General features: G+C 38.2%; 1 protein-coding gene across 3 annotated transcripts; it reads left to right on the top strand.

Annotated features, from left to right (window-relative positions):
- The first annotated feature begins 467 nt into the window (after positions 1-467).
- Positions 468-26,247, top strand: SH3GLB1 (SH3 domain containing GRB2 like, endophilin B1). 3 transcript variants are annotated; one of them, XM_067538527.1, is made up of 11 exons: positions 468-638; positions 6,483-6,624; positions 10,026-10,154; positions 12,082-12,215; positions 12,623-12,715; positions 14,631-14,717; positions 16,866-16,889; positions 20,688-20,777; positions 21,328-21,428; positions 24,484-24,715; positions 25,769-26,247. In XM_067538527.1, the coding sequence occupies exons 1-11, from the start codon at positions 567-569 to the stop codon at positions 25,874-25,876; spliced, it is 1,212 nt and encodes a 403-aa protein (XP_067394628.1). In that variant the 5' UTR covers positions 468-566; the 3' UTR covers positions 25,877-26,247. The 3 variants fall into 3 exon arrangements, with proteins under 3 accessions (XP_067394628.1, XP_067394629.1, XP_067394630.1); XM_067538528.1 differs by having other exon boundaries at positions 469-638; positions 14,631-14,669; XM_067538529.1 differs by lacking the exons at positions 14,631-14,717; positions 16,866-16,889 and having other exon boundaries at positions 472-638.
- The last annotated feature ends 1,636 nt before the right edge of the window (positions 26,248-27,883 follow it).

The following is a 27,883-nucleotide window of genomic DNA, read 5'->3' as shown; positions in this document are numbered from 1 at the left end:
CAATAAACATTACCTCACCCACTTTGCCTCTCACATTAGATATAGCACGTTTTAGTGCACCCCAAGCCATCTGACAGGGTGAAATCTGGATGATCTCTGAGGGGTCTTGGGGATGGGTGACAAAGTGCACCTGTGACCCTCCAAAGACCCAGATTCTCCACTCAGGGCTGCTTCTCTGCTAACAATCCCTGTTCTGCATCTAGGAGTCTTCCCAGCCCCAGTCCCGCGGGCTGGATCCCAGGGCAGATCCCCCGTTCTCCTCTGTCCCCGATCACCCGAGCTGGACCCCGGAGCAGCTCCTCCTTTCCCCTCCACCCCGCCCGGCTCCCCTGAGCAAGGACGGATTAGCGGCCGCGCGCCGCGCACCCCTTAAGGCCTCTCTGCCTGTGCCGGCCCCTCAGGGCAGGGGGCGGCAACGCGGGCGGCGCCGTGGCTCTGACGCCGCGCGCTCCGCCCAATCGGCTGCCGGGTTCCTTTGAGCCGGGCCGGGGCCGCCAGCGCCCGACGCCTCCCCCGGGGAAGGGCAGCGGCAGCTGGTGTCTGGGGCGGACTCGGCCCCCCCGAGGATGAACATCATGGACTTCAACGTGAAGAAGTTGGCTGCCGACGCGGGCACCTTCCTGAGCCGCGCCGTGCAGGTACCGGCAGCCGGGGGGAGCCGGCCACCGAGCCCGGCCGCTGCCGCTGGAGGCTGCGGCCTGGTGTAGGGGAGCCGCGGCTGGGAGCCGCAGTTGGGCCCGGCGGCCGGGGCGTTGGTCCGCGCGCGCGGCGGCCGGTCAGAGCCTGGCTCCTTGAGCCGCGCCCTTAGGCCCGGTCCCCGCCTTCCGGGGCGGCCGTTGACGGCGGGAGGTGTCGCCTGCCGGGTGGGCCTGGCCCGGGGTGACCCTGGCTGTGCGCCCCTGTCCCTCCTGGGGGGCGGGGCAGGCTGGGCATGGACCCGAGGGGAGCGGTCGGCGTCTGAGCTAGTCCGGCTCGGAGCGGGGCTCCCCCAGTTGTGGGGGGGACAGGGCCACTGCAACTCCTGTTTGGTCTGTCCGATACAATAACCCATGTCTGATGCCAGTTGTCTAACCTAGCCGATGCATTCAGCTTCGGTGATATATTGGTACGTCCTGTGTAAAAAAACCCACCTCCTCCTTCCCCCCCACCGCAGGTGTGAACACGTTCTTATTTCATGGCTGTTTACACGGCGCCCTTCAGCGCCACGGGGGCTTCTGACGGGGAGACGGGAAATCCCAGCCCACGGGCATGAGAGGGAAGGAAGGGAAGGAGGAGTTCGGGTGTTATGAGAATGGGGCAGGGCAAGTACAGTAAATACTGTATCTAGACAGCTGAGTCTTAAAGAGTGTCCTACAATGTATTGACACATGATCTGTTAACCGTTTGGGGTCTGAAATGTGAGGATAAATTCCCATTCGTGAGTAAAAAATACAAATTAACATAGGTGATGTTCCTTAAGCAGCTGGCATATTGCACCTGAAGGTGTCTGTACATCTTTCTTAAGCATTCAGTCTCTTTCAGGAGATGCTGGTGGATTTTGATATTCTTTAAAAATACTTTTGTCTTAGCAGTCTTCTGTCTCCAAGTGACTCTTTCCCTTTTTTTAATATTAAGGACACTGTGTAACTGGCTCCTGTTCCTTAGTCCTGTGTTTGGGGCATACTCTTCTTGCATTATGTAGAAAAGTTCCAGAGGGGTAGCTGTGTTAGTCTGTATACAGCAAAAACAATGAGAGTTTTGTAGTACTTTAAAGACTACCAAATTTCTGCAGGCATAAGCTTTCATGGGCTGCAACCCACTTTGTCAGATGTGGCCCACAAAAGCTTATGCCTGCAGTAATTTGGTAGTCTTTAAAGTGCTACAGGACTCTTGTTGTGTTTGTGTTATGTAATCGCTCGTACAGTAAATCTTTTCAGGTATCAGACTCCCAAGGAGAGCATAGTAACTCATACTGGGGGTGTCTTAATATTTTGATTAGTCACAATCAGGCATTGGACTTGCTTAAAATTTTGTGGTGCAAAAAGGAATATTTTAATATCTGGCCAGAGTCTAGCTATGAACCTGAGAAAATACTGCTGTTCTAAATCTTCACATTCAAGAAAGAACCACATGGATCTTTGTGGTTTGTAGAGGTGGGATGGTTTGTAGAGGTGGGATAGAAACATAACAGAAGACGCAGCTTAGTGAAAAATCAGTGCCATTAAAAAAATATCTTAAAGCTGGTGTGGCTTCTTTGTGGGCTGAATCATTTCCTCTTCTAGCACATTTCATTCTTTTTCCTATCCTCTTCCAGATCTTTGGGGTGTCTCTGTGCTTCCCCGACTTTTCTTTTTCACTCCCATTGATTTATGTAGTGACTTACTCTATCTTCCTTCAATGGATGGGTGGAAAAAAGGTGGCAGTTTTTCTAGTATTGCAAGATCCTGTGATGTAAATCCTAAGGAATATCTTGATTCCTTTTTTGTATATAAATCAACTTAACACTTAAGCCTACTGTAGATCTTTTGCCGTCTATCCTAGTTTAAAGTAGGGATAAACTGTACTGTTGAGTCATGCTTGCAGCCTGTCCACTACCATCTACATTATTGGTTTTCACTGGTGTAGCTACATCAGAGGTTAAATGTTAATGTAGACAGAGCCTCAGTGGAAATGTGGAAGTGCATATTGCTACATCAGCTGCAGTGCTGCCTAAAGAATGCAATAAGCTTGATACAAAAAAAGCAGGTTCTTGTTGCCTGTGTTGCTCTGCTTGTATATTGTACCCCTTCTACTTCCTGCCCCCGCCATTTTTTCTCTCTAGATTTTTAAATTCTATAAGCCACTGTCTGTGTAGGGACTGCACATACAGTGTTCTGCTCCTTCTGTGGTGGTGTGGCAGCAAGTAACTAAAGCTTTGTAGTTTGTGTTAAACTCTTTGTATGCTCTAACATTTTAGATGGCTTTGGTAGTATGCAGTATAAGCAGCCATAGAAATTGTCTCTAAATGTAAATTTCAAAGCTCAGCAGATGTGGTTGCACAGTTCTCATCTTCCCTGTCACTGTCTGCGCTACACTCTGGCTGCAGTGGCAGGTATTCTGTGGAATGACTTAGACGGAAGCTGTTGCCTCCGTAGATGCTAGGAGAAGGTTGTCTCTATCTGGGTGAGGAAGACCCTTAAAGGGACAACCGCATAGAAGTGAAGCCTACTAGCTTTCATCACCCTTATAAGAACAGGTTCTGCTTGCTGGGAACAAAAGAAAGTTTTTGTGGGGTGAAAGAGTTCTTCTTCCTCACCTTGACTGTCATCTGTGGACCAAGAAGGAAAGTGTTTCAGGAGCTCACTAACATGGCCTCTTTGCTCCTGAACAGCTCTATAACACTAAGATATGCAGAAGAGTAGCTTGAGCTGTTCCCTTGTGGAAAAAGCCAATTTTGCCCTTAAATAAGTTGTCCATATACACACAAGTTGCTTTTATTATTGGCTTTAATGACAGAATACTGGTCTAGATCTTGCACTGGTATGATCCAGTATGACAATGACTGTTACTGTGTCCTAGAAAGCAGCTCATTTTGTACTCTGAATAGAGCTCTGCAAAAATGTTACTTACTGTTACCTTTTAATAAAAGGAATCTGCCTTTTTTTGGAACAGCCATGTGCTAGCTAGATATCCCTTAAAAGTTGAAGGCAAAACTTCAGAGTCCAGCACACTGCCTCCTTTCCCTTGTCAGTGTTGAATATTGAATAGAGAAGTCCTGAAGAGGGTATGAAATCAAGTTAATTCCAATTTAGAGTTTAAGCTGGCTTACACCCCTTTGGGGGAAACTAGAATGGTAACAGTATGGCATTGACTTAGGAGCATCAGTACAAAAATCATATTTCTGTCTAAAAATGTTGTGCTTATTATATTACATTAATGCAATTAAGTCTTTTATCTCGATTGAAACTGTACTTGATACCACTTTGTATATATATTGGGTGAATAGTAAAATTGTCCAGTCATTTTCTCCATTATTGGAAGATTCATACAGACAGCAATAGGACAACAGAAAAGCTCTTCGTTTGTAAGACAAATGACTTACAGGATGCTGTATCAAAAATGACAGTGTAATTTATTCATTACAACCATAAAAAAAAAAACTGGTGAATGTCACTTAGCACTATAACTTGCTTGATGACTTGTAAATGTACTTTCCTTGTTCAATGAGCTTTCAATCTAAGAACACAACAGAACTAGAAAAGTCTTAATGTCTGTAAAACTTCAGTTTTTATATCTTAGACCTTCTTTACACTAAAGGCTATATGAGAACTAGAAAGAGAAACTAACCAATCTTATTCTGCTTTCTGAGTATGATGAAAAAATTAACACACACAATGAAAAAGAAACTGAGTTTAATAATCAGAATCATGTAAGTATTTGGATTTGTATCAGACACTAATATATCCATATGTTCTATGCACCCTTAACTTTAATTAAAGATACAGTAAAATGGATACCTAAACATAATTAATGTACAGCAGCACCATGCAGTTTACCCACCAGCAATTAGAAACTCAAATATCCTTTCCAAGCAATTCCACACCTTTCAGTTCCCTTCTCTCTGATGCTGCTGTGGTGGCAGGTTAACTTTTTAGAATTCCCTTCAGATTCCCATATTTGGTCTCTTACGGATCAGGGAGAGGGAACTCTAGTGTTAGGGAGTGTCCCTCATGGAGAATGCCTACCCAGCAGTGTCTTTTCTTACGCCAGTGGGGTCTTAATCTTGAGGAGTTTTGATGCTCTGCAGTATGGCACTCTCTCAGGTTGGTCCTCTGTCATTCTGGACTTTGATCAAAAACATTATCATAAACATAATCTGGAAACCCACCCACGGACACTGAGAATCATGGCAAGACATCCCAACTACCAAGCAAACATCTTCATTCTTCACTAGCCTCAGTTTCTGGATACTCTTAAGATCTTGCCCCACAGAATGCATTGAAGTAGTTTCATCTTGAGTTGATAAAGGCATAGATGGCAGTTGTGAGGTCCACATCCAAAATGAATGGGAATGGTTGCCTCCTAGCTTTGTGTAAATAATAAAAGCTGAGCAAGCCAGGTCTTCTGGTAGCAGCTGGAGTCTAACCAGACTGCTGTGTTGTGAACCTGAAAAACAAATGGTGGAGGTGCACCCTCAATTAAACAACCAATATTTTTGCAGTCTCTTCTGGTTGCTTCTCCCAGCCAGGTAATATCACCTCAACCTTATATGGATTAGTTTTAGCCAGTTAGCTCTGAACCATGCTCCAGTCTCATCCAGACACTATGGTCAGTATTCTTTGGCTGGGTCTGTGGAAATGGAGACATACTCATATGCTCCTTTTCTAAAATTGGGGTTGTGTTAGAAATCTCTTTATTTAGTCGTAAATTCACCTAGAAACTCCACCTGTAGAGAAGGAACAGTTTGCCTGTATAGGTACATTGATGTACTATACCAACACAGAAGTACTAGTGTCAATGCAACTCATACTGCTAAAACTGTGCTTTTGATGGCATCGCTAATCTAGGCTAATAAATTCTACCAGAAAAAGTGTAGTGTCCACATTAGGAGTGCTTTGCCGGCATAGGTATGTCAATCACAAATCACACACCTGACCTTCATAACTACGCTGGCAACAGTTTGTAGTGTAGATTTGGCCTTAGTTAGTAATCTGCTATAGCCAAAAGCTACTTGTTTTATAAGATGAACCTTAATATTTTTATTAATTTCAGTCTGCTTAATGGATGAGGGTCTGTTTTTTAACGGACTCAGTAAGACACTGTCTTGATTGACAAATTTGGGGTCTTATTCTATATTCTGATTCTCACCATTAAATGGAACAGTGCACACCGTTGCCCTTCCTGTTAACTTCTTATTCTTTTGCTGTCAGCCTTAATTTATTTCTCTTGTGAAAAACGTTGTTTAATCAAACTTCATTTTTAAAATGAAGCAAAAATAAAGCAATGTAACCGCTTTGAAATGATTTTTGAAAACAGAACAATATTAATGTGCCTACAAAATAAGACCCCAGACAATGTTTGTGCAGATCCTTGCATTGACATGGAGCCCCAGTGAAGCTGAACATATGCCCAGTCTTTAAAAGGAGGCATGACCAAGTTAACTTTTTTTTTTACTCTTTCCATAATAGAAAGAGAAGTAAGATTGTCTAGTCTGATTCCTTTTCCAGTCAGTTCTGCTTTTGGTTCTCATGCACAATTTACTGCAGAGTGTTGAAATTACTAAAAATGAAGTTTTGCTGTCAAAACACTTCTAGTCTGGTTATGTTCTTAAATTGTAAGCTTGTTAGGGATTTAATTGCCTAGCCAGGTTTCACTGTCTGAAAATGTCTAACCTGAAGGAGAAGTGTCAGTCTTCAAAAAGCTTATGCATGAACTAAAACATAATTAGATAAAGGCTAACATTACATGAAGCCATTTGTACTGACCAGACTAGTATTGCTAATCTAGCTCTTTTTAACCAATAGTTTACAGAAGAAAAACTTGGTCAAGCAGAGAAGACTGAACTGGATGCTCACTTGGAGAACCTCCTCAGCAAAGCAGAATGTACTAAACTGTGGACAGAAAAAATTATGAAACAGACAGAGGTTTTATTGCAGCCTAACCCAAGTAAGAAACATACTGGGTTTTTCATTGGTACTTCAGTGTTAACAAGCTTGTTTATTTGTTTGGCAGAATCACTGCTGTATATTTATACATACTGCAGTTCATTGTTTCTGTTTAAAACTTCTTACATCTACAAGCTGTACAATGCTTTTTTGAGGTAATGCAACCAATTTGCTCTTTATTCCCTAGTGCAAAGACTCGACCACAGGGAACGGCAACTGGAATCTATAGCAGAACAATGATAGCGGGTGGGTTGTCTCAAAATATCTTAGGTTCTGATCTCGTCAGTTCTCATCTCAGCTAAGCATGGTCTGTCTTCACCAGTACCAAGATGAGAATTCCTCCCTAGCCCAAAGGAAAACAAATTGCTAGGGAAGATATGTTGGTGATTTAATAGATGACGCTTGTCCCTCAATTTGTATTGTCGCTTCTCCAGCATTGTATTAATGGCATGATATGCTGCTTGATATTTCTCTGAGAATAGAAACTGCGGTTCTGATTACTTGCCATGTGAGCTTCAGCGACTTTTTACAGAAGAGTTTTGATTAGACTTGAGTGAACAATGCCAGCGCACTTCTGAGTTTTGCAACAAATCTGTTCTGGCCATATTAATTGCACTTTTGGATTGCTTTTCACAAATATTTGAGTAGGGAAATGTTCACAAAACTTCGAGTTTTCATGTGTGCGGAAACGAAAAGTACTTGTTTTTATTCAGTTGGAAGATGAACAAAACCATGCTGATAGGTCACAAAAGTAACAGAGCTCAAACATCAAATATTAGCAGTAAATCCTTAAAGTGAATAAACTCAAATAATCTGCTCACAGAATGAGGCTAAATTAATCTACTAAACTTCTCATTGCAAACTGTTGGCTTACCACCAAGTTGTAAACCTCATATCCTGGCCAATTTCTAGCTTGAATGATTTTGGAATTACTCTACCTAAATTCCCCTTACAGTTTAAATGGATTATAATCTTCATTTCCTCTACTGGATTTTTTTTTTAGTAGTGGGTCATCTGATTCTCATTAATTTGTTAAACTGTTTTTAATGCCATTTGGGGTAGGGTGAATTGATGTAATCAAAGTAACTGAAATCACAGTTCTTTTATTAAATCACGATTTAAATCATCAAGCAGGAAACCTTGATTTTAAATACTCAATCTTTATCTTACTTTACATTTGTACTCTGTAGTTATTTTCCTAAAGAAAGGTTGATTCTCATTGGTTGGTAACCATTAAAACCTGTTGATTTTCAATCAAAGATAGCCTTTACGCTAATCTTGGCTCTTTTTCCTAACCAGGAGGAAACATTATCTGTACACATTTAAGCAATTCTATAGTTTAACATACATTTATTTAGATTTTTACATTTTTAAGTTTAAATGGTGACTAATGCATTAATTTGCTAGTTTAATTTTTTTACTCATTTGTCAGGCTATATTTGAATAGAAATTGAAATTCAATTAACACACAAACAATTTTAAAACTATTTTATCTAACAAAAAACATCTTTAATGTGCTGGTCAAAGTTGATCAAAACATGTTTTCATTTGACACTGATTTAACAAAGATGAAGTATTATCTGTAGTTATTGAATTGAACTGATTGTATCTGATCACAGTCCTTCAGAACTTCAGAGTTAGTAAATCTCATCTGCACACCCCTCACTTTTTGTTCATAGATCAGATGGAAAAAGAAAACAAGTTTCCTGCTTTTTTTAAAAACTTTGATTTGGCTTCTCAACTCTGAATGAACTAGTCACTGAAACTAACTGAATAAATTGAAAAGAAAATATTCTATCTGCATCTGGAAAAGAGGCTACTGCCATCAAAAGGTGGCTTAGCACTTCAACAGGCACTGGTTCCAGGCACTCAGCCAGTGATTTCCATCAGTTCAGAGTTCTGACCCTAAAAATTTCATAGCAAAAGTTTAAATAATTGTAATACATTAGATTGAGTTTAGGCCTTAATATAGGTTATTATAATTTCAAATAGACTTATTTTTAAAAAGAGACAGTGCATTTAAATAAGGAAAGCAAATTTCTTTGCTATTTTAAAAAGTTATGCCCTCGAAAGCTTATGCCTGCAGAAATTAAATTTGTTAGTCTTTAAAGTGCTACAGGCCTCTCATTTTTGTGAAGATGTGGACAACCTACAACTTACGATTTCTAGTAGGTACTATGAAGTTGTGAAAATCACTGCATCATTGAATACCTCTGTTTAAAAATGGAGTCCACCGTGGACAGACAGTGCTTGTGTACCCATCAAACTAGGAAAAACAGAAAGCAGTTACCGTTATTGACAGTACTCTGATCACACAATGGGTATGCTAAGGAGTTTGGCTGAAGTTTTCCTCAACAGGGAGCTGGAGTTTGGAGTAGCTGAACAGAAACTAAGATGTTGATGCTAGTCCATTTGAGAAAAATTGCCTTTAGGAAGTATCACAATCATGTTTGTTATTGATTTTAATTCCACCTCTCACACCAAGAATCAATGAACCTACTAACAAAGTGCCAAAAATCAATTATTGCAATAATCTTCTAAATACAAACATATGAGCAGTATTTCCTCTAGTGCCTGTTGACAGACTACATATCCAAGTGTTACCTGCTTATAGAGGGTGATCAGTTAATCTCTTCAGATTCACTATGGAGTATATTCTATCCTTGATATGTATCTAAATCTCATTAACGTGTTCATTGAAAAGCCGTTTGATGCCTTCTGGGGAATATGATGCACTTTCAAAACACTAATTATCACTAACCACAAATAAAGAGTTCTCCTCTTCAGAGTCTCTTTCAAGAGAGTGTGAAAGGAAAATATTTTCTCAATCCAAACTGATTGATTTACTTTTTTGGGGTTAGGTCTATAATTTGACACAACTTTTCTATTACTATAAGATCAACAGTTGCAGATTGAATCATAAAGTTGAGGAGTTCATGTTACAATTGTACATGACGGTGTTCATCAGCTGTTCATCAAGTACAGGCTGTGTTCTGTTTCTTGTGAATTCAGAACTGCTTACTAATTTTACAGATGAAATCGGTCAAAACTGAAACTGCATTTAAGGATGATGGGTGTGCCTCAAGTGTCACGAGGGATAATGTGGCCTGCACAATCTCTAATATTGGTAATGTGTAAGAAGGTATGAATTAGCTTGATTCCAAGAGCCCCTGCTGAATTTTCATGGGTGATACTAGAAATACTTGTAAACAGCAGATGGAGATTTAGACAAACATATCACTGTTGATGACAGTAACTTTATCTGATTTAGTCAATTACCAAATACTTATTCATTCTGTGAATGAATCAGTAAGTTGCTTTTCTATCAGTGAACAATTTTGTAAATACTGTTTTTGCTTTACAGTAATTGCACTTCAAATTAGAAAATAACACTTTTTTTAGATGCTAGAATAGAAGAATTTGTCTATGAGAAGCTGGATCGCAAAGCACCAAGTCGTATGAATAACCCAGAACTACTGGGCCAGTATATGATTGATGCAGGGAATGAGTTTGGCCCAGGAACAGCATATGGTGAGTTTGAGCCCAGGAGATGTTCAAAGTTCAAATTTCATAAACTAACTGCACAAATTTGTGTATATTAGAAACTAATCAATGTAAAGTGAGAGTGAAATTTCTTGTTTGTCTTTCTGTTAGGCATATGTAATAGCTGTCAGTCTGTAACAGTTTGAAGTTACTTGATGTACATCTTTGAGAATATTAAGCGCTGAAGGCTTAATCCAAATTGAAGATGAGGGTAGCTGTTGTTGGAACCATAACTCTGCCCCCTATTGGATGTATAACTTGGCTACATGAACAGACTGCTCACATTTTATTTCCTTGTGAATGTCTAATTACAAGGGAAAAACACACTTCCTTTCTACTGAGTATGGTGACTTATTTGAAAGAGATATGAAATGCATATATACTGGATGTAGGGTAGAAATTGCTGTAGGAAACAACTAAATTCTTGTTTAAAATCTTACTGCAGTTTCATAGTACCCTTCCACTCCAAAAAAATAAATAAATAAATAAATAAAATAAAATAAAAAATCAGGACTTTCTACGAAGGATTAGTGCTTGTTCATGGATACCTTTCTCTCACTCCTCTATATTGGCACCTCTGTGTAAAATTTTAGAGGCTGGTTCTTAAGAACAGAAAGTCCAGTTCTCATATTCTCTTAAACCTACCTATATTAAACTGATGGGTAACAGTTAAAATTAACCAATTGTTAATACATAGGCATATTGTTGACAAAATATACATACTACCAAGTCTGATGATTTTCATTTCAGAACACAAGGCATCTGAACAAGTAAATTAAAACACCTTGTTTTGTGAGAGATTAATTTTCCCAAGGAATTGAATCAAAGATCTTTGCATCTGAAAGGAATAGAATTTTCTGCTAAAATGAAGGATAACATGCTGTCTGTTGGAAGCATCCAAGTATAGATTTTGGCAGAAGGTGTATGGGTAGAACATCTGTAATAGCAGCCTTTACTATTAGAGAATTAGCAAGACACTTGAAAACATCCGTGGCCAGCTATCCAAGTATTAGCTAGGCCTGAAGCGTGCTAGTCTTTATTTAAAAACAAACTGAGTGAAAATGGGCTTATTCAGACAATGTGTCTTAACTTCTTATAAGTATCTAGCCATTGCTCCTTGGTATAATCTCTTAATTCATACCAGAATGTTTATTTTTTAAAAAAAAAGTTAGTTAGCTTTCAGATGGTGTCATTGCATATTTAATATGTTGAGAATATAGCAAAGGTGATTTTGGTAGGAAACTGGTGCTGTTCAGCACTTACACTGAAAAGTTCCAAATCTGAAGGGTGTACAAAACAAACTTTGGATGATAAAGTTCCCATTCCCCTTTCTCTTTTAATTAATTCAAAATTCTGAGAATAATAAAATGTGATCATCGGAAGTATCTGATCATGATATCTATTTGAAGTTGTTTTCATAACACTTTCAGAATAAAATTTACTAGCATACTTTGTATTAAAGTATAAATCCTCCACTTGTCTTCAAAAGTAGACTTTCAGAATTTAAATTAAATGCAAGAAGCATTCTCAACAATAGACACTTTTTTTTTTCTATTTAGCAAAAACCTTAAATGGGTGAATCAAACTGTCAAGGGGGGAAACTGCTTCTGGGTTAATACTAACAATTAGAACTTTCATTAGCAAATGCAAAATGGAATTGCTATAGCTAGTACCACTACCTCAATGCTGTAACCATTCTAATAGATTAAGATCTCACAATGAATGTTAGTTCCTTTAGAACTTCCAATTACAGTGACTCTCATTAAAACAGCCTCAGTTCTTACTCTTTCTTTAAAAGCTATTTGTTTAGCAGTTGGTTACTTTTCAAAATGCTGGCATAAGTTCTTGTGCTTGTAGAATGTGCATAACCACCTACAGGAACCACTGTTTAACAACCATCTCTACTCTTTTGCAGGAAATGCACTAATTAAATGTGGAGAAACACAAAAGCGAATTGGAACAGCAGACCGAGAACTAATTCAAACATCTGCTATAAACTTCCTCACTCCTCTACGAAATTTTATAGAAGGAGATTATAAAACAATTACTGTAAGTTGACAAATGTACTTTAAACACTTGAAAATAGTTCTAAATATAAACATTTAAGTAAAGGGATAGATAAATCACACCGAGTTTTCTTGAAACTTACAATAAGAAAAAAGCAATTGAGACTTGACTATTGTCTTAAGTAATGCAGACTTTTTTTTAAGGAAAAAAAGGCATGGTTCAAAGGAATTTTCTTGTGTATATGCCAATTCAGTAAGTGGCATATCCTGGATAGGAGTTAAAATTATAGTAATAGTCGTCTTTCTGCCTCTGGCTTCAGCTTTAGAAAGCTGTTTATATGCAATATGTTACAAATAAAATCTACAGTAATAAGTGAGTGATTTTTATGTTGTACAGGCCACAACTTATTTCATGATCCTTTAAACTAACTGATTTTTTTAAACTTCCAGAAAGAACGCAAACTATTGCAAAATAAAAGACTAGATTTGGATGCAGCAAAAACCAGATTGAAGAAGGCAAAAGTTGCAGAAGCTAGAGCTGCAGTAAGTAGAATAGTCTTGTCATTTAAAAAAAAAAAAAAAAAAAAAAATAGTAGTTCACTATAACTCTCCACATTTGGGTCTCAAACATAGACAATTGTGGTGATATATTAAAGCCAGACATTAATATTCTTATTTCAGCTAATATTTCTATGTCCAATTGAATAGGAAATGCGTAGGTGAAATCTAAGAGAAAATTGCACATTGCTGACTGTTGGGTTTCTTGACTTCTTTAAATTTCATACTATTTTTTAATGTGGGCATAGCAAATATTTATGCTGCTCTTCTTCTATCCTAAATGAACCTTTTGTCTTAGTTACCAGTCTTGGGCACTAATAAGCTGTATTATTTGTTTTAACAACTTCAAATCACTAATATTTCAAAATATAGAGGAACTTTTTCATACGGTAACTTTTAAGGTGGGGTGTCCCAAGCATTAAATAAGAATTGCTCATTTTTTTGTATAAGTAGAACAATTGGCAATAGGTGGGACTCTTCCAAAAGTTTAACTTTGCCCTATGCTAAATTACTTTGGCTTCAATATTCTTGTGTAGGTCTTTGACATAACTTGTCACATATTTTACATAATTTCAAAGAACTTGTCAGACCTTTATACTTTTTAAATATAAACAGCTCCAAATCTTGTTACCTTACTTATTAGCTTGCTAGGGTCAGAATAGCAGATACATGCTTTAGCCAACATAAAAATCCCAGGATCAACCATTTTCAAAACATTTAAGTGGTCTGATTAACCTTAGTTTTATCTTGTGTTTTGTTGTGATTTGCTTACATGCATTATTAGATTTTTGTTAGTTGGGGGAAGGAATTAATCAGCTAACTTAATTCAGGGGAACTAATTACTTGCTGGTCATTACTACAGGACTAGTAGTAGAAAAATACTTGTCCTATAAACATTTATCTGTCAAAACATTTTATTGTTGGTGGATCGTGAAACTTCCTTCTTCTTAGGTACATCCACATTGCAAATTAAGGTGTAATAATACCTGTGCTAGCTTTAATTTAGCTAGCATGGGTAACAATTGCAGTGAAGATGTGGTGCACAGAGCCCGGTGTGGGCTAGCAACCAGAGTACTTACCCACTGTCTCTGGGAAGTGCGCTGGAACTGGGGCAGCTAGCCTACATTGAAGCTCATGCTGTCACGTCTTCACTGCTAAAGCTAGCATGGGTAACCTACCTGCATTTTATACAGTACACCTCAATTTGTGATGCAAATGTACCTTTACTTACATTACAATTCTTGCTTGCCTATACTTCAGTTCCAGCACCACTTTAGTAGTGTTTAACTCAAACTAACAAAATATTTATGCTTTTCTGCCTCTTGAACACTGGGTTTCAAGCTTCCAGAGGTATACACAAGGGGGCCTCTAAAGCCTTACCTTGCAGTAGATAGTAAATATTCACAGTGGAAGACAGTGGATCAGGAGGGGGTGAAGAAGCGTGGAGGGATTGGTTCAGGTTGCCATGGATCCTTCTTTATTTCTAAAGGAGGTTTTGCATGACAAACTAGCTGACTTGATAGCTGTAGTGAGCTGTAGCTCACACTTTCATTGAGGTTTTTAATGTTCATCTTTGTGATAGTCTCAGATCTAGCTTCAAATGTTTTCTCTGTTCTATAAAAGAAAATGAAACAAATGCAGATGGAGTAACTTGTAATTTTAATCTCTGAAGCCATTCATTGTTATGTTTAATAGCCAAATGAAGTAGCCAGAACATTATTTAAAATGGTTGAATAAAACTACTTGAATTAAACCAGCAAGTGTCCGGATTGCTAGGTATGCTTCACCACTTGCTTAGTTCAGTCTTGTAGTGTTCAACTATTCTGTGTTCTGTAACATATTGTTCACCTACTGTAATAACCTGGTTTAACCTGGTTTTGTCTTTATCTGTGCACTAAAGCAACTAAACACGTCTCAGCCTGAAGAAAATAACATTATGGTAAATGTCTCTTACATGCTCAACTTGCTGCATGTAAAATGGCTAAAGGTTTGTTGGCCTCCTGTGTTCATACATTCTTTTACAAAGTGTTTCCTCTTGCTCTCCAACTCTAGTGGCCATAATTGTCATATCAGATATTTGGAATGGAAAACTGAATCAATACTCCAATTTCTTAGAGTCCTTACTAAAAAAAAAACCCAAAAACTAAATAAATGACTCATGATTCTGTATTTTTAAATTATCCCTGTCAGACTATATCCAGTAATCTAAAGTGGGCAATACTATAGCCTTGTTCCCACAACTTTATTGATGTCAAAAAGCTTAATGTACCCTTTTGAAATGTTTTTACTATTGAAAAATAAAGTGCAGTTGTGGGAAAATAACTGAAATGCATTATTTGACTTTCCACATATTTTGTACAGAACAGTTCCAGGGTAATTGCACCTCACACTGTTTTATGGTGTCCTTGAGGGCACCCCAAACAGGTCAAAAGCATTACAGAAAGCATGTCATAAAATAGTGTACACGCATGTTAAGTTGACCAGGGATTACCCATCATCCAGATGGGGTCCTGGTAGGTCTATACATGCTCTGTTTCAAAGCTGCATCCACAGTCAGTGCAGGTTGACCCTTCATACAGTGTTAGTTTGCTGACCTCTTAAATTCAGTCCCAGCCAGCATATGTAGTTGTCCCAAGTGTCATATTTCTGTGGATTTGCATTAATTACTTTCTTTAATGGTTCCTGATTGCACAGTAAACCCACCCAGTGAGCCAGGAACACAAACACATACACCATTATAGATACAACAGTTTATGAACAATTTATGTGCCCATAGCATCTGACATGGGCTCCTATATGTTACAATAATTCAAATAATACATAATTTTAGCATCATAATCTTTGAAGTTTCAATGCTGTCAGGGTCTCTCATCTGTCACAGTTGGAATAAACTATGAATCTAAATATTTTAGGGACTATTCCTTATCTTTGATATCAAACTAACTATAAATAATTGAAACTATGATTATTAAAATATGAAAATTAAAATAGGATTATTGGGCTAACTTAGCAAGTCTTTGCAACAAGTTTTAGTTATTTCTGATTCTTTCTCAGCATGGAAATATTTATACATTGTTTTTACGCCAGTGTGTTAGAATACTAGTTAAAATTACTTTTGTAGAACATGCACAATATTGATCCCTCATTCTGATCTCCCCGATCTGTATAGCACCTAGGACAACAGGGCATTGGTTTTGAGTGGGGTCTATAATGCAAATTAACTCTGAAGTATTAAAGGTTCCATCATTGATGGACAGATTGTTTGGTTTAATGATTCGCTATCTCACCTCCAGTTATAAAACTTACTGAAGTCTTGGATCATAGTTGCATATCTCTTAACCATGACTTTGACAGTGTCAGGATGGCTTTCCAAAAAACTTTCTAGCATCTTAAATTAAAGGAAAGCTGCATTGTGAGGAAGACTCCTGTTGTAGCTGTATTAAGTTTAATATTAACTTCTTATTGAGATTTCACAAGAACATTTTAAATAAATTGTCTGGTTTACTGGAATTGTCTAATTTATTGCAAGTCCTTGTGGAGGCAGGCACTCAGTAATGGAATTAAGATGGCAAGAGAAATCACTTTTCAGTTTCATAGTTCTATGTTTAGCATAGTTGACCTAGTTGGCTGTCATGAAGTGTGAGCATATCTTTCAGTTGATCAATATTTCAACCTTAACTGAACTTAAGTTTCCATAACTAAATTAAAAATAATGTATTTATTTATAACTTGCAATAAGTAATTTAGGCTGTCTAGTTTGTATCCATTTTCCAAGTAGTTACATGTTTTACATTGTAAGAGCTCCATGTTTTATGGACAAGTATCATATTTTACAGAATTTGGATTTTCATCACTCTTACTCTATACAGTATCCACGTAAGTGTATAATAGCTCCATAACATCACATACTGTATGTAATACAATGCTGTAGGTATGCAGTTTAAGCTGGAATTCTTAGTTCATAGCAAAGGCCTTCACATGGATCACTGGGTGCAATGAGTCAATTATCCACTCTTTAAAAGCTTTATATCCTCTGAATGGGGAAATTATTAAAAAACATACAGATATGGCTTTATTATGTTAAACCACTCTATGCTGTTCTAAATGTCTCTCTCTAACTGTTAATGCTGACAAGATTTGGGCAGAGGAAGTGACAAAAGTAAGTAAACAGTTCAGAACAATGATTTGTTTGCTGATACAGTATAGTAAAAGATGTTCCGTGTTGCTGTAGTTAATACGTTGCTGGCAATCATTCTGATGTATTTAGCATCAAGTATTTAGCCCCTTGCAGAGAATTTCAGGTACCAGTAGTGAAGTAAGGTACATCATCAGAGTAATGCTTAGGAATAAACTTGGAATTTGAGGAAATACTGTTTCTGGGAAACCACAACCACCATATGACTTTCTTGTGGCAAGACATAATATGAAAAAATGGTAGGTTTTTTGTTTTTTTTTTTCCTGAAAAATTCTGTGGTAGTTCTCTGAACTGCCAATTAAGAAATTCAATTCAACTGTCAGCCTCATAGTACTCAAATGAGGAACTGGTACTGTGGAAGTAGCAAGCTTATCTGAAGGAGGATGGAAAAATAGAAACAGAGCTAGCCTTAGCATTCTTGGGTGGGCCTCAAAACAACTAGTTGTCTGCAAATGCAAATGTAGTAGAATGACTGTGGTGAATGCAAGAATGCATAGGTTGGCAAGATGATACTTTAGGATACTCCCCAATTTCACTTGACTTACTGGAGGCTTCTATGTACCTTCTGTTGGATTTTAGCACTCATGACAGTGCTTTCATAAACAATATAAAACTTGTAGTTCTTTCTGTATGGCAAAATGAAGAAGAAAAGTCTTAAGGAGCCTGAGAGCTGGGAGTAGAATGTAGGAGTGGGTTGCCAAATCACGCTGTTCCATGCTAGTGAACTGCCATTCCGTGGCAGGAGGTTACACAAGTTGTTACAAGCAGCTGTCTGAGGGAAGCTGGAGACTAGTCCTAGTGCAGTTGGCAGCAGCCTGAATGGCACTCCATCACCCAAATAGCAAAAAAGTAATCTTGACAGCTATCTCACATCCCAAAAGCCAAGAGTGGGGGACTGAAAGACTGTCATGTATCTAAGGAAAAATCAGTGGCAACTTTTCAGTGCTAGCTATTGGCTTATTTGTTTTCAAATCTTAACAGAGAGGCTAGAAACTCTGAATTTCTTATTAGGTAATTTATAAGTCTATCTGTTGCTGTAAGTGCTGTAGAGTTTAAAACCTGCAAAAGTAATAAAACCAGAGATCACTCAGTCAAATCTTCCAACCTACAACTCATGCCTCCTTCTGAAGGCCCAGTAGCTGCTCTAAATGTGTTTAGATTGATCTACCTTCCCCTTTTTAAAAGTTCGGGGTAGGGAGGGATGGGAATCTTAGATTCATAAATTAAGGTGAAATGGGATCATTGTGAACTACTTTGACCATCTACATAACACTGGGAAGAGAACATCACATGTTAATCTTTCAAACAGAAGTTATGGTTTGATTCAAATAGCTTATCTCTAGAAATATTTCTCCAGTATTGATTTTAAGACTTCAGGTGGTAGAGAATCACTTACATCCATCCATAAGATTAGTTTCAGTGGTTAATTGCCTTCATTGTTGAAATAAAGCACAAATATTTTAATTTTATTTTAATTTGTCTAGCTTCAGTTTCTAACCATTGGCTCTAGTTATGCCTGCTTCTGCTAGCTTAGTCTATCAGATCTTCTCATATAGGTAGACGCATGTAAATGGTGATCATGTCACCTCTTAACTTTCTCTTGGGTGAACTAAATAGACAGAACTTCTTTAGTCTCTTACAGCAAGGCATGATTTCCAGACCTTGAATTATTCTTGTAGCTCTTCTGCACCCTTTCCAATTAACTTTCTTTTTTGAAGAGTGGCCTGCACTGCATGTACTATCCTAGTAATGAACAATCTCACCAATACTGTATAAAGAGGTAATACCACTTTTGAACTTACTCTCTATTTCCCTGCTTATACATAATGAATCATGTTCACTCTTAGGAAGTAAGCTTGACTTCAGAAGCAGTGACACTTCCAAAGGCACTTTTGTCTGGTGAACTAGTTCAGTGTGCACCTGTTAAACACAAAGTTGTATAACTCCTTATTTTGTTTTTATGAACTTGGGGAGAGAAGGAATCCACTTTATTTGCTCAGCTATAATTGAAGTGGATCACTTGCCCTCTGCGCTGTTTCATTGCTACAACTTCATATCTGCATGTGTTTAAAAAAAAATCCGTAATCTACTGCAATTTAAAGTACCAAAAAAGAGTATTTTGTAAAACTCAAGACAGTTAACTAGCTTTCCTATCCATTGGGAAGCTGTGTGGAGTGCAAAAATAGGAAATGCTACTCTTCCTTTTTTGCTTTTCAACTTTCCCTCCTCCCCTCTGTTTTTTGTGTTTTGGTTTGGTTTTTCTGCAATCTTACACAGCAGCTCTTTCCGAATGGCAGGCCATGAGTTCATTGTGCTGGTGATGTCCTGATTTCTGAAGCAATATGTGTCAACACTTCAGTCATGGTAATTTGTGGTAAATGTGTCTGCTGTGTTCTCAGAAAGTAGAATTCTTTTTCTGGGAGAGTGTAAGCTAGCTTGTCCAGAAAGACTTCTGACAGAACATGTTCTAATGGCCCCATGCTGTTCATTTGGGACTCTCTGTATAAACTTTGAAAAGTTAATGTGAGTTAGCTTGTTTGCTAAATTACAGATCATCTCACTACTAAATACCAGCTGTGTACTTAGAACGCTTCTTTACTGTCTTCTATTTTAAGCGATTTCAAAAGTAGCTGTAAAAACTTAACCCAGAAATATTTTAGCTCCATAATTCTTTTGTGTGTATTCCTTTGAATGAGTCGTTTTTGTGTTCCCATGGAACTATTCATAGTAGCATAAGCAGAAATATAGTCTCTCATAAAATGACATGCAAGAAAAAAAGTTGCAACTACATAAAGTTATTCTGAAACTAATTTGTAGAATCTGTGCTACTTCAACAGGGCTTGCAAACACATTGCCCATTTCCATTATTGTACTGCTGCACCTCAGGCTAACGACAGACTTCTCCCTGCTGAATTATCCCATACAGAAATGAGACACTAACATTAATGGTCAAATTTAAAAGCACTGAGATAAGAGAATTTAGATACCAGAACTGTGTACTTCCCATCAGAGACCTCAGAACAGTGAATCTTGGATACTGCACTCTGATTATATAATCAAGTGCAATTTGGGTGGCAGTCGTTGCTCAGAACAGTGTGGAATTTGGAATGACTTGCCCTTGTGCTAAATCAGACTCTCTAATGTTACTAAAAACTTTTAGACTCATTCTAAAATTGCTGATAACTATAGGCTACCTGGCAGCATTAAAGTAAACCATGGATTTGAAAGATTTAAATATTTATCTTTACAAATATTATATATCAAGTCTTAAAGAAATTCTGATGTTAATTGCCTAATTCACTTTCTAGTCTAGCAGAGAAGTTAAAATGTCAGAAAGTATGGCTAAATCTAAATTTAATTTTCTCCTTAGAAATTTTAATTTTAAGGCACCCATGGATCTGCAATAGTCAAGATCAATCAATCAGACATAACGCATGGTGACTAATGAAATGTGTTGAAACTCTAGCAAAAAGTCTCATATGGCTGTTATGCAGCTGTCTGAAAACACTAAATAGCTGTAATCTGCTCAGGATTATAGCACTTGAAAGCGAAATTGGGCCCTAATTCTGTGAACACCGAAACATGTATTACTGCATGCACGTGATTAGTTCCATTGAAGTCCATGAAACTACTTAGATGCATAAAGTTAAGCACCTGTCTGTATTTGCAGGATCAGGTCCTTCACTTAGAAACTGTAATGGTGTTAGTAAGCAGTGTTTTAGACTGTATTGTACAAACTTCTAATATGTTTACACTCTTCAGTCTGAACAGGAAGTACGAATAACTCAGAGTGAATTTGATCGACAAGCAGAGATTACCAGACTGCTACTGGAAGGAATCAGCAGTACACATGTGAGTGTCTAAATTGAAGAAAATGAATAAAACTGAGACACTCTAAAATAACTACAGGACATTTTTTGGGAATACTTTTTAAATGCTAATTTTCCAAAACACCTTAGAATGTGTTATACAATCCATACCTATTTGAATCTCAATTTCTCAGATATAGTTACAGTCCAGCTAACTTAACTCTGGTCCCCCCCATGGCCCTACGAGCCCAAAGGGTTGTCTTACTTTCCTCTATGTATCTTAAATCCTCACCACTGCCACCAGACCCACTGTGTTGAGGCTACAAATTACAAAATTCCTCTATACTAGAGTAACTCTTCAATTGGGCAGAGAATTAAGAATGGCCAGCATCATGCAAGCATATCTCTCAGGTCTGAAAATGCTGTTTCTTGAGCACTAATATCCCAATTACCTTGTGAGTCTGGGTCCTGAATTTGGAACCCTCCCATATGTCAGTGTTGCCACTGATGCTAAGATACCAGGCCAGCCTTTTTAATGCAGGTACAGTATTCTTCATATGGACTAAAATCTTGAACTCTTCCCTATATTATAGGCACATCATCTTCGCTGTCTGAATGATTTTGTTGAAGCTCAGATGACCTATTATGCACAATGTTACCAATATATGTTGGACCTCCAGAAACAACTTGGAAGGTAACTGCAAAAGCTTTTTTATAGTTACAGCTTTGTGTAAGGACTTGTTCTGAGTAGGAAAACTTGCACTGTTGTAACTACATTAATGTAATTATTGTACTGCAAACCTCTAATGCAGATGTTCTGCACTGGTGCAAAACAGGGCTTGTACCACATTGTTGTCGTTGCACCAGTGGAGTAAAAGTCTTTAACCTGTAGATGGAGCCAATGCTGTGAAGCATAAAGTGAGATGGAGATTTAACGAGTCTGTAATGAGGAATGGGGAGCACACCTGACTACTTCTGGTAGAGATCTAGAGGATTCATAGCAGTATACTTTTAATTATTCTATTGCATTTATGATGCTTCATGCTAGCAAACAGCTATCAAATGCAGTGGAGGCCATTGTACTACTTGTAGATACATATCAACACTGAACTTGCTAATGAAAGACCTTAACGTGATTTGAGAACACAGGTGTGTACTCCAAAGTTGGAGCGGGTTACAGCAAAGCAAACTACTATGGGGAGAAATACATTTCATAATATGAGAAGCGTGGTGGGGAAATGAATGGTAGAAACTAAGTAGGTAAACTACTTGTCTAGTGTTTGAGTAGCTTTGCCCTCTGATGGCTTAAGCCTTTTTAAAAAGCCAGTGGAAGAAACCATCTATTGCCTAAAAGACTCTTTAATTTTATGTGCTCTGAATTCTTCCTTTGATTGCAAAAATGCTTTAAAGAATTGTATGCTGATGGATTCTGTACATTTTATACAGCTCCCTATTTCAAATCCTTTGTCCCAATCAGAATTTTTCTGAAACTATGTTGTATGCCAGATCACTTTATTCAATGGAGAGCAAGCTCTTAGAGCGTCCGGAATCAATGTCCATGTGGGGGTTTATACCAAAACAGCTATTCTGGAATAATTATTCTGAAATAGCTATTTTGGTACATCTCCAGATGTAGACAAACCCTTATTGAATAATTCATTTAACAACCTTTTCTTTACTAGTAGAAAGGGTACTCTTTTGCAGCTATTTGTAAACGGCAAGCTGCTTTAACTAAATTACTTAGGATCTCTGCTGAAACACATTCTAACACCTACTTAGTGGCTGGAATAATCTGTTTTTGGTGGTAACTGAATATTACCATTTTACTTTATAGTTTTCATAAGGCAAGTTAGAAATAACTGGCATTTGAAACTAGTATCTTTAAAATTTGAAGCTAATTTGCACTAATTCATTTACAAGATTTGCTATGTTGGATTCTAAATCCATATTTTGTATGGAGGCTGCTAAAACAACAAACCCAAAATATACATATGAGGCCTTCTATTTCTCTATATAGGTAAGGAATGCATAAGCAGGAAAAAGCTAATGCTTCTGGGTCTTGTCTTGACCTTGTGTCATTTAACCCTGTGCCTCATTTCTTCCACCTATAAAGTGCTCATGCTAGCTATGAACAAATTGAGGTTTAATATCTGTAAAACACATTGAGAGCCTCAGTGAAAGATGGTACACTAGTATAAATTAAGTAACTTATATACAACACATACTGCAGAATCAAAAGTTTGAGAAGCAACATGAGAATAAGGGTACAGATTTATGGATATCTTAAATTATGACCAGTCGAATTTTTTTTGGAAGACTGTTTTGAGTAACAGCAAATGCAGGATTACAGACTTCAAGGACCAGGCTGATGATTAAAGCAAGTCCTATTTACTTTCTATAGATTAAACTTAATAGTTTTAACCTAAAGAAGACTGTTCCTCTTAACTAATTTCTTTATCTGGGCAAGTACAAGTCCTTTTATTTTTAGCATGTTCTTTACAAACTGCTGCTGTCCGTGTGGTCTTGAAACTTGGTCTTAACTTTATCTCCATAACCCTTCCCGCGCACAGTTGATGGGCTGGAAAACTTCACAAATTGCCATTTGAAACTTGCATCTACTTAGCTTAAAATGGTGGTGGTGGTTAAATCCACTCCTGTCCTTCCTGCCATATATTTTGGACAAGGAAGTTCCTACTGCACAAATCGTGGAACAGTGACAGGACAGTTTCACACTGAAGAGAGCCCTACATTTGTAAATAGGTGAGGCATAGCTGATGGTCAGCTGCCAGTGACGAGAGCAGCACTTGCTCTGAGTAGGTGGAGGAACAGGATATGTAGACCACTGGACTTGTGTACTAGCTGACTGACCACTGGAGTGCTGTCAGATATAGGCAACAGCCAGAATTTCTGCATAAGCAGGGTACCAAGCAAGGGGGGCAGACATCCTAGCTTAGTTTTCTGTCTTTATTTAGGAGATGAAATTTATGTTCTTGTTCAGGTATGTAGTTACTCTGAGGGTTGCTCAGGGTCGGACCTCAGCTCTTAATTTTATTTGAAATCCCATGAACACTATTCTCTAGTGAAATAAAGTAGGCAGGGTAAGGGTCAAGTCTCTTCCCCCACATCAGTAGTGTGAAAGTAGTAGCACCAGTGAAGTTTCCAGCCTGTGTAGGAGGACTGAAGGGAAAAACTAGGGATCTGCAGCAAGATGTCTGAGCTGAAGTGGCTGGATTAATTTGTATATAGACTGTGGGATGGTGTCTAGGTGGAGGGTATGTGAGGGTGTGGGGCAGAGCAAAAGTTGAGTTTGCACAACAACTGTTTTTTTTTTCTTTTTTTTTTTTTTTTAAATGGGCAATATATTCTCTTGTCAGGGGAATTCCCTGAGTTATTATTGTATTCCTGTTCATGTCCGATAGTTGGATGTTTTACTCGTGAAAATTGTTGTATCATTCATAAATAATGCTTCGTAACTAGCTCTACCAGCTATAGTGGTTCTATTTGTGAAATCCATGAATCAAAGGCGATTCTCATTTGGGGTGTGTTGACAGATGCAACCAGCATGAACAGAACTACACTTCTGGCTTTAAGGAAGTCATAAGCTTTGCTGTCGCAATATATGGTGCTTGTTACACAATTGGTAGGAAAGGTCAAAGGGTCATATGACTGAATTATTTCAACACATATGGAAGCAAGCCTTCATGACTAAAGTAAGAGTTTCAATCAGTGGTCATCTTGTTTTTCCACAGCTTTCCATCTACCTTCCTCTCCAACAATAATCAGTCTTCGTCAACCCCTGTGCCAAGTGTTTCTGCTTCCTCAGTCTTGGCTTCTGCGTCTGCTTCGTTGCCTTCAGTAAGCAATTCAATAGTTCCTTCAGCTATCAGTGAACTGAAGTCATCAAGTGGCAGCAGGAAGGCCAGAGTTCTCTATGATTATGATGCTGCAAACAGCAGTGAATTATCACTTCTTGCAGATGAGGTAAGAGGTGTTTTTTTTCCAAAACAGCATAGTAATTTAAAACCAGTATACTCATGACTAACCAGTTTAAATGTCTGAATACTTAAATACTGTTTTAGGAAGCGTATGTATTCGATGTAAATAGTGACTTCAGTATTCTGGAGTGGAGGCTAGAAACCTTACTGTGTAACCTAATACATCAGAATTTCACTGCCTCCTTGTGCAAGTCACTGAAGGGCCCTGTACTTGCGTATCCTAATATCATAAATGGGGATACTTGCTGTGCCTGCCTCACAGAAGTTGTTTTGAGTTAAGCAGTTGGGGTTCAATTCTGCCACCTTTTTTCATGTTATATAGTACCTCTCTCCGTTAGTAACCCCATGGATGTTACCATTGTAATGACTGAGTCATTAAATTCTGCTTATGTTGCACTCTAGGGTGAGCGCAAAAGCAAAAAAAAATAGATTTCAGCAGAGAACTTGGAAGAAAGTGGCACAATTGGGCTTTTAATATTTGACACTAAAATATATTAGAAAGTGCTGTAATTGCTAATTAGCATTGAAGCTTTTTAAGAACAGGTTATCTAGACTTCCTGACAGGTGCTAGTCTAATACTTAGACCTGCCTCAGTTTAGGGGACTGGACTAGATAACATATTGAGGACCCTTTCCAGTCCTACTTTTGGAGGAACTTTAAGTTTCCTAGGAACTGCTATAGTTAGTTTGCCTATTCGTATTAAGGGAAACTGCTGTATAGAGGATTTATATTTATATAAGTCAACATGCATAAAAGCAGTAATAAGGCGAAGGTTTCATCTAAATACCAAAAGGGGACTCTTTCTCACTCAGGTCTTTTTAAATACTTTGGGGGGAAAAAAAACTCTCCTATTGATCATGAGAAGTACAGTTTCTGCAAACAGTTTACTGTTCTGTGGAAGTTAATGTTAATTATGCCCTTTAAAAATAGCTAATATCAGAACTCCGAGCCCTTGGAAACATCTTGCAAATAAGTTGTTCTTTATTTCCAGGAATATTTATTCTAGGGCAAATGTTAATGGTGTGTTTTTTGTTTTTAGGTGATAACAGTGTACAGTGTTCATGGCATGGATTCAGACTGGCTGATGGGTGAAAGGGGAAATCAGAAGGGCAAAGTGCCTATTACTTACTTAGAACTGCTAAATTAAATGGCTGGCCTGTGTAAAGACTGCCAGTTATGGTGACGTGATATTTATATTCAATTAACTTTATATAAAGCAGGTTTAAGTGTCTTCCATGTTATTGTCTTAAGGGATAAGAATACCAGTCATCAGAAACTGGCTCTTCTGCCAGTATTGTTGCATGGTAAATGCTCTATTCAGATTTAATTTGTGTTTAAAGCTTTTATTTCATGTGCCAAGAATGTTTCCTACAGAATTGTTTCTACTGAAGTTTTCACTAATATCAAGCTTCTACTTTTGAGTAATCTAAATTGAAAGCAGGATGCACTGTTTTCTACTGAATTTTTCATTAATGGCAAGCTTCTTTCCTCACGTAAAATAAATCTATTGTAAATTGATATCAGTCTGACTCCAGTTATTTGCTCAGCACAGTGCATAGTCAAAAACACTTTTCACTTTAAAAAGTGTTAGCACTTTAAAAAGGAAACTAAATTTGTCTCTGGTTCTCAGACATGGTATATAGAATATGAACTTGTTGACATACTTGTGGTCAACAACTGAATGATACATGCATTTTAATCCCTTTAAAGTTAGTTGAGACTTCCTGGTGAAAACCCATGGGGGAAGGATTAGGTGTGTGTAGATGTGTGTATTTTATATACATAATTTTTCTTGTTGTTAAATAACACTTCAGGAAACCCCTGCTTGGTGTTTTGTGGAATGTTTGTGGAGGCATGTTTTTTTTTTTTTTTTCCCCCTCATGCCTTAATAAAGCAAGCACATGAACCAACCGAAAATTTCAAGCTGGCTTACTGCAGCCTACTCAAGGAAATAGCTAAGCACCAGGTAAATTCTTGATAGATTCATTCCATTGAGTACAAATGTCAGAGGAAGCATCAAAGTATTTTCAATTTTACTTGCATTCATTTGTTTGCATTTACTATAAGTGATTACAAGGAATAGCACTCAAGTCTTGGGAGCAGAAAATAGCCCAATGACTTAACCATAATTTCCACTGATGACACTGACCTGTGTCCTGTTTCTGCCATCTATTTTTAATTGTCCTTTCAGTATAACAAATACATTTTTAATCAGATGTAGACAAAGGTGGGCAGTTCACTAATTTACTCTTACACTTAATGTTTGGATCTGTAGTTCCTATTTACACTTTCCTTGGAATAAAATACTCAATTTGGTTTTGAACATGCTTCTTGGACATTATTACAGGTCTATCTACACTGGCTTCTGTACACAGATCCACTCACATGTTAGTGCCAGAACCTCCCCTTTGCATCTGCATCTGCATCTAAACCCCAGGACCACAGGCTTCAAGGGATGTATGGGGCAAGAACTCCAGTACACCTGAGGGTGTGGGTATGATCACATCTCAGGCTGTGGCCCCATACCCATGCCGCTGTATGTGTGGATAAGGGTAAGGGGCATGTACTGAGTTCCTTAGTTCTCCAGCTTCTTTCCCATAATGCACTGAACTTTCCTGCCTGATTCTTTAACCAAATCTATAAAGGTTTTTGTCTCTCCCATCACTCCCACCTTCTCACCAGTAGTAGCAAGCTGCACTGACCATTCCACAACAGTTTTCCACTACTGCACTCTTTCCACCCTTACACACTGACATGGAACATGTTCCAAGATCAGCTGCCTGGCCAGCCGAGCATACTCGGGTCCTGATAAATATGTGGTTGGCGTTCACTATCCTCAACAGCTTCTCCCACAGCACCAGGAACTTACACTTGTACTGGAAAGTTTTGGAGAGGCTGGTGCCGGTGGGCATTCACTGCACTCTGGCCTAGTGCTGGGAATTGATAAAGCACCTGAAGCTCCAGTACCAGAGGTCAAAAGACTCGGGCAGTTGCTCCAGGAGGGATCCTGCAACATGCCCCTTCTTCAAGGAGCTGAACCAGGTACTTTCCAGAGCTCCAAGTACTGAGCCTGAGGTGACGCTTGATCCCATTCTCAACCTTGCTGTCCTCATTATCTGATGGGATGCCCATGAAGGCAAGGTAATGGAGGCAG

Source organism: Emydura macquarii, unplaced genomic scaffold, assembly GCF_026122565.2.
Source record: "Emydura macquarii macquarii isolate MOO-44397 ecotype Brisbane River unplaced genomic scaffold, CSIRO-AGI_Emac_v2 contig_480, whole genome shotgun sequence".
In the NCBI taxonomy this organism is placed as follows: Eukaryota; Metazoa; Chordata; order Testudines; family Chelidae; genus Emydura; species Emydura macquarii.
This window is presented reverse-complemented; position numbering and strand designations above follow the sequence as displayed.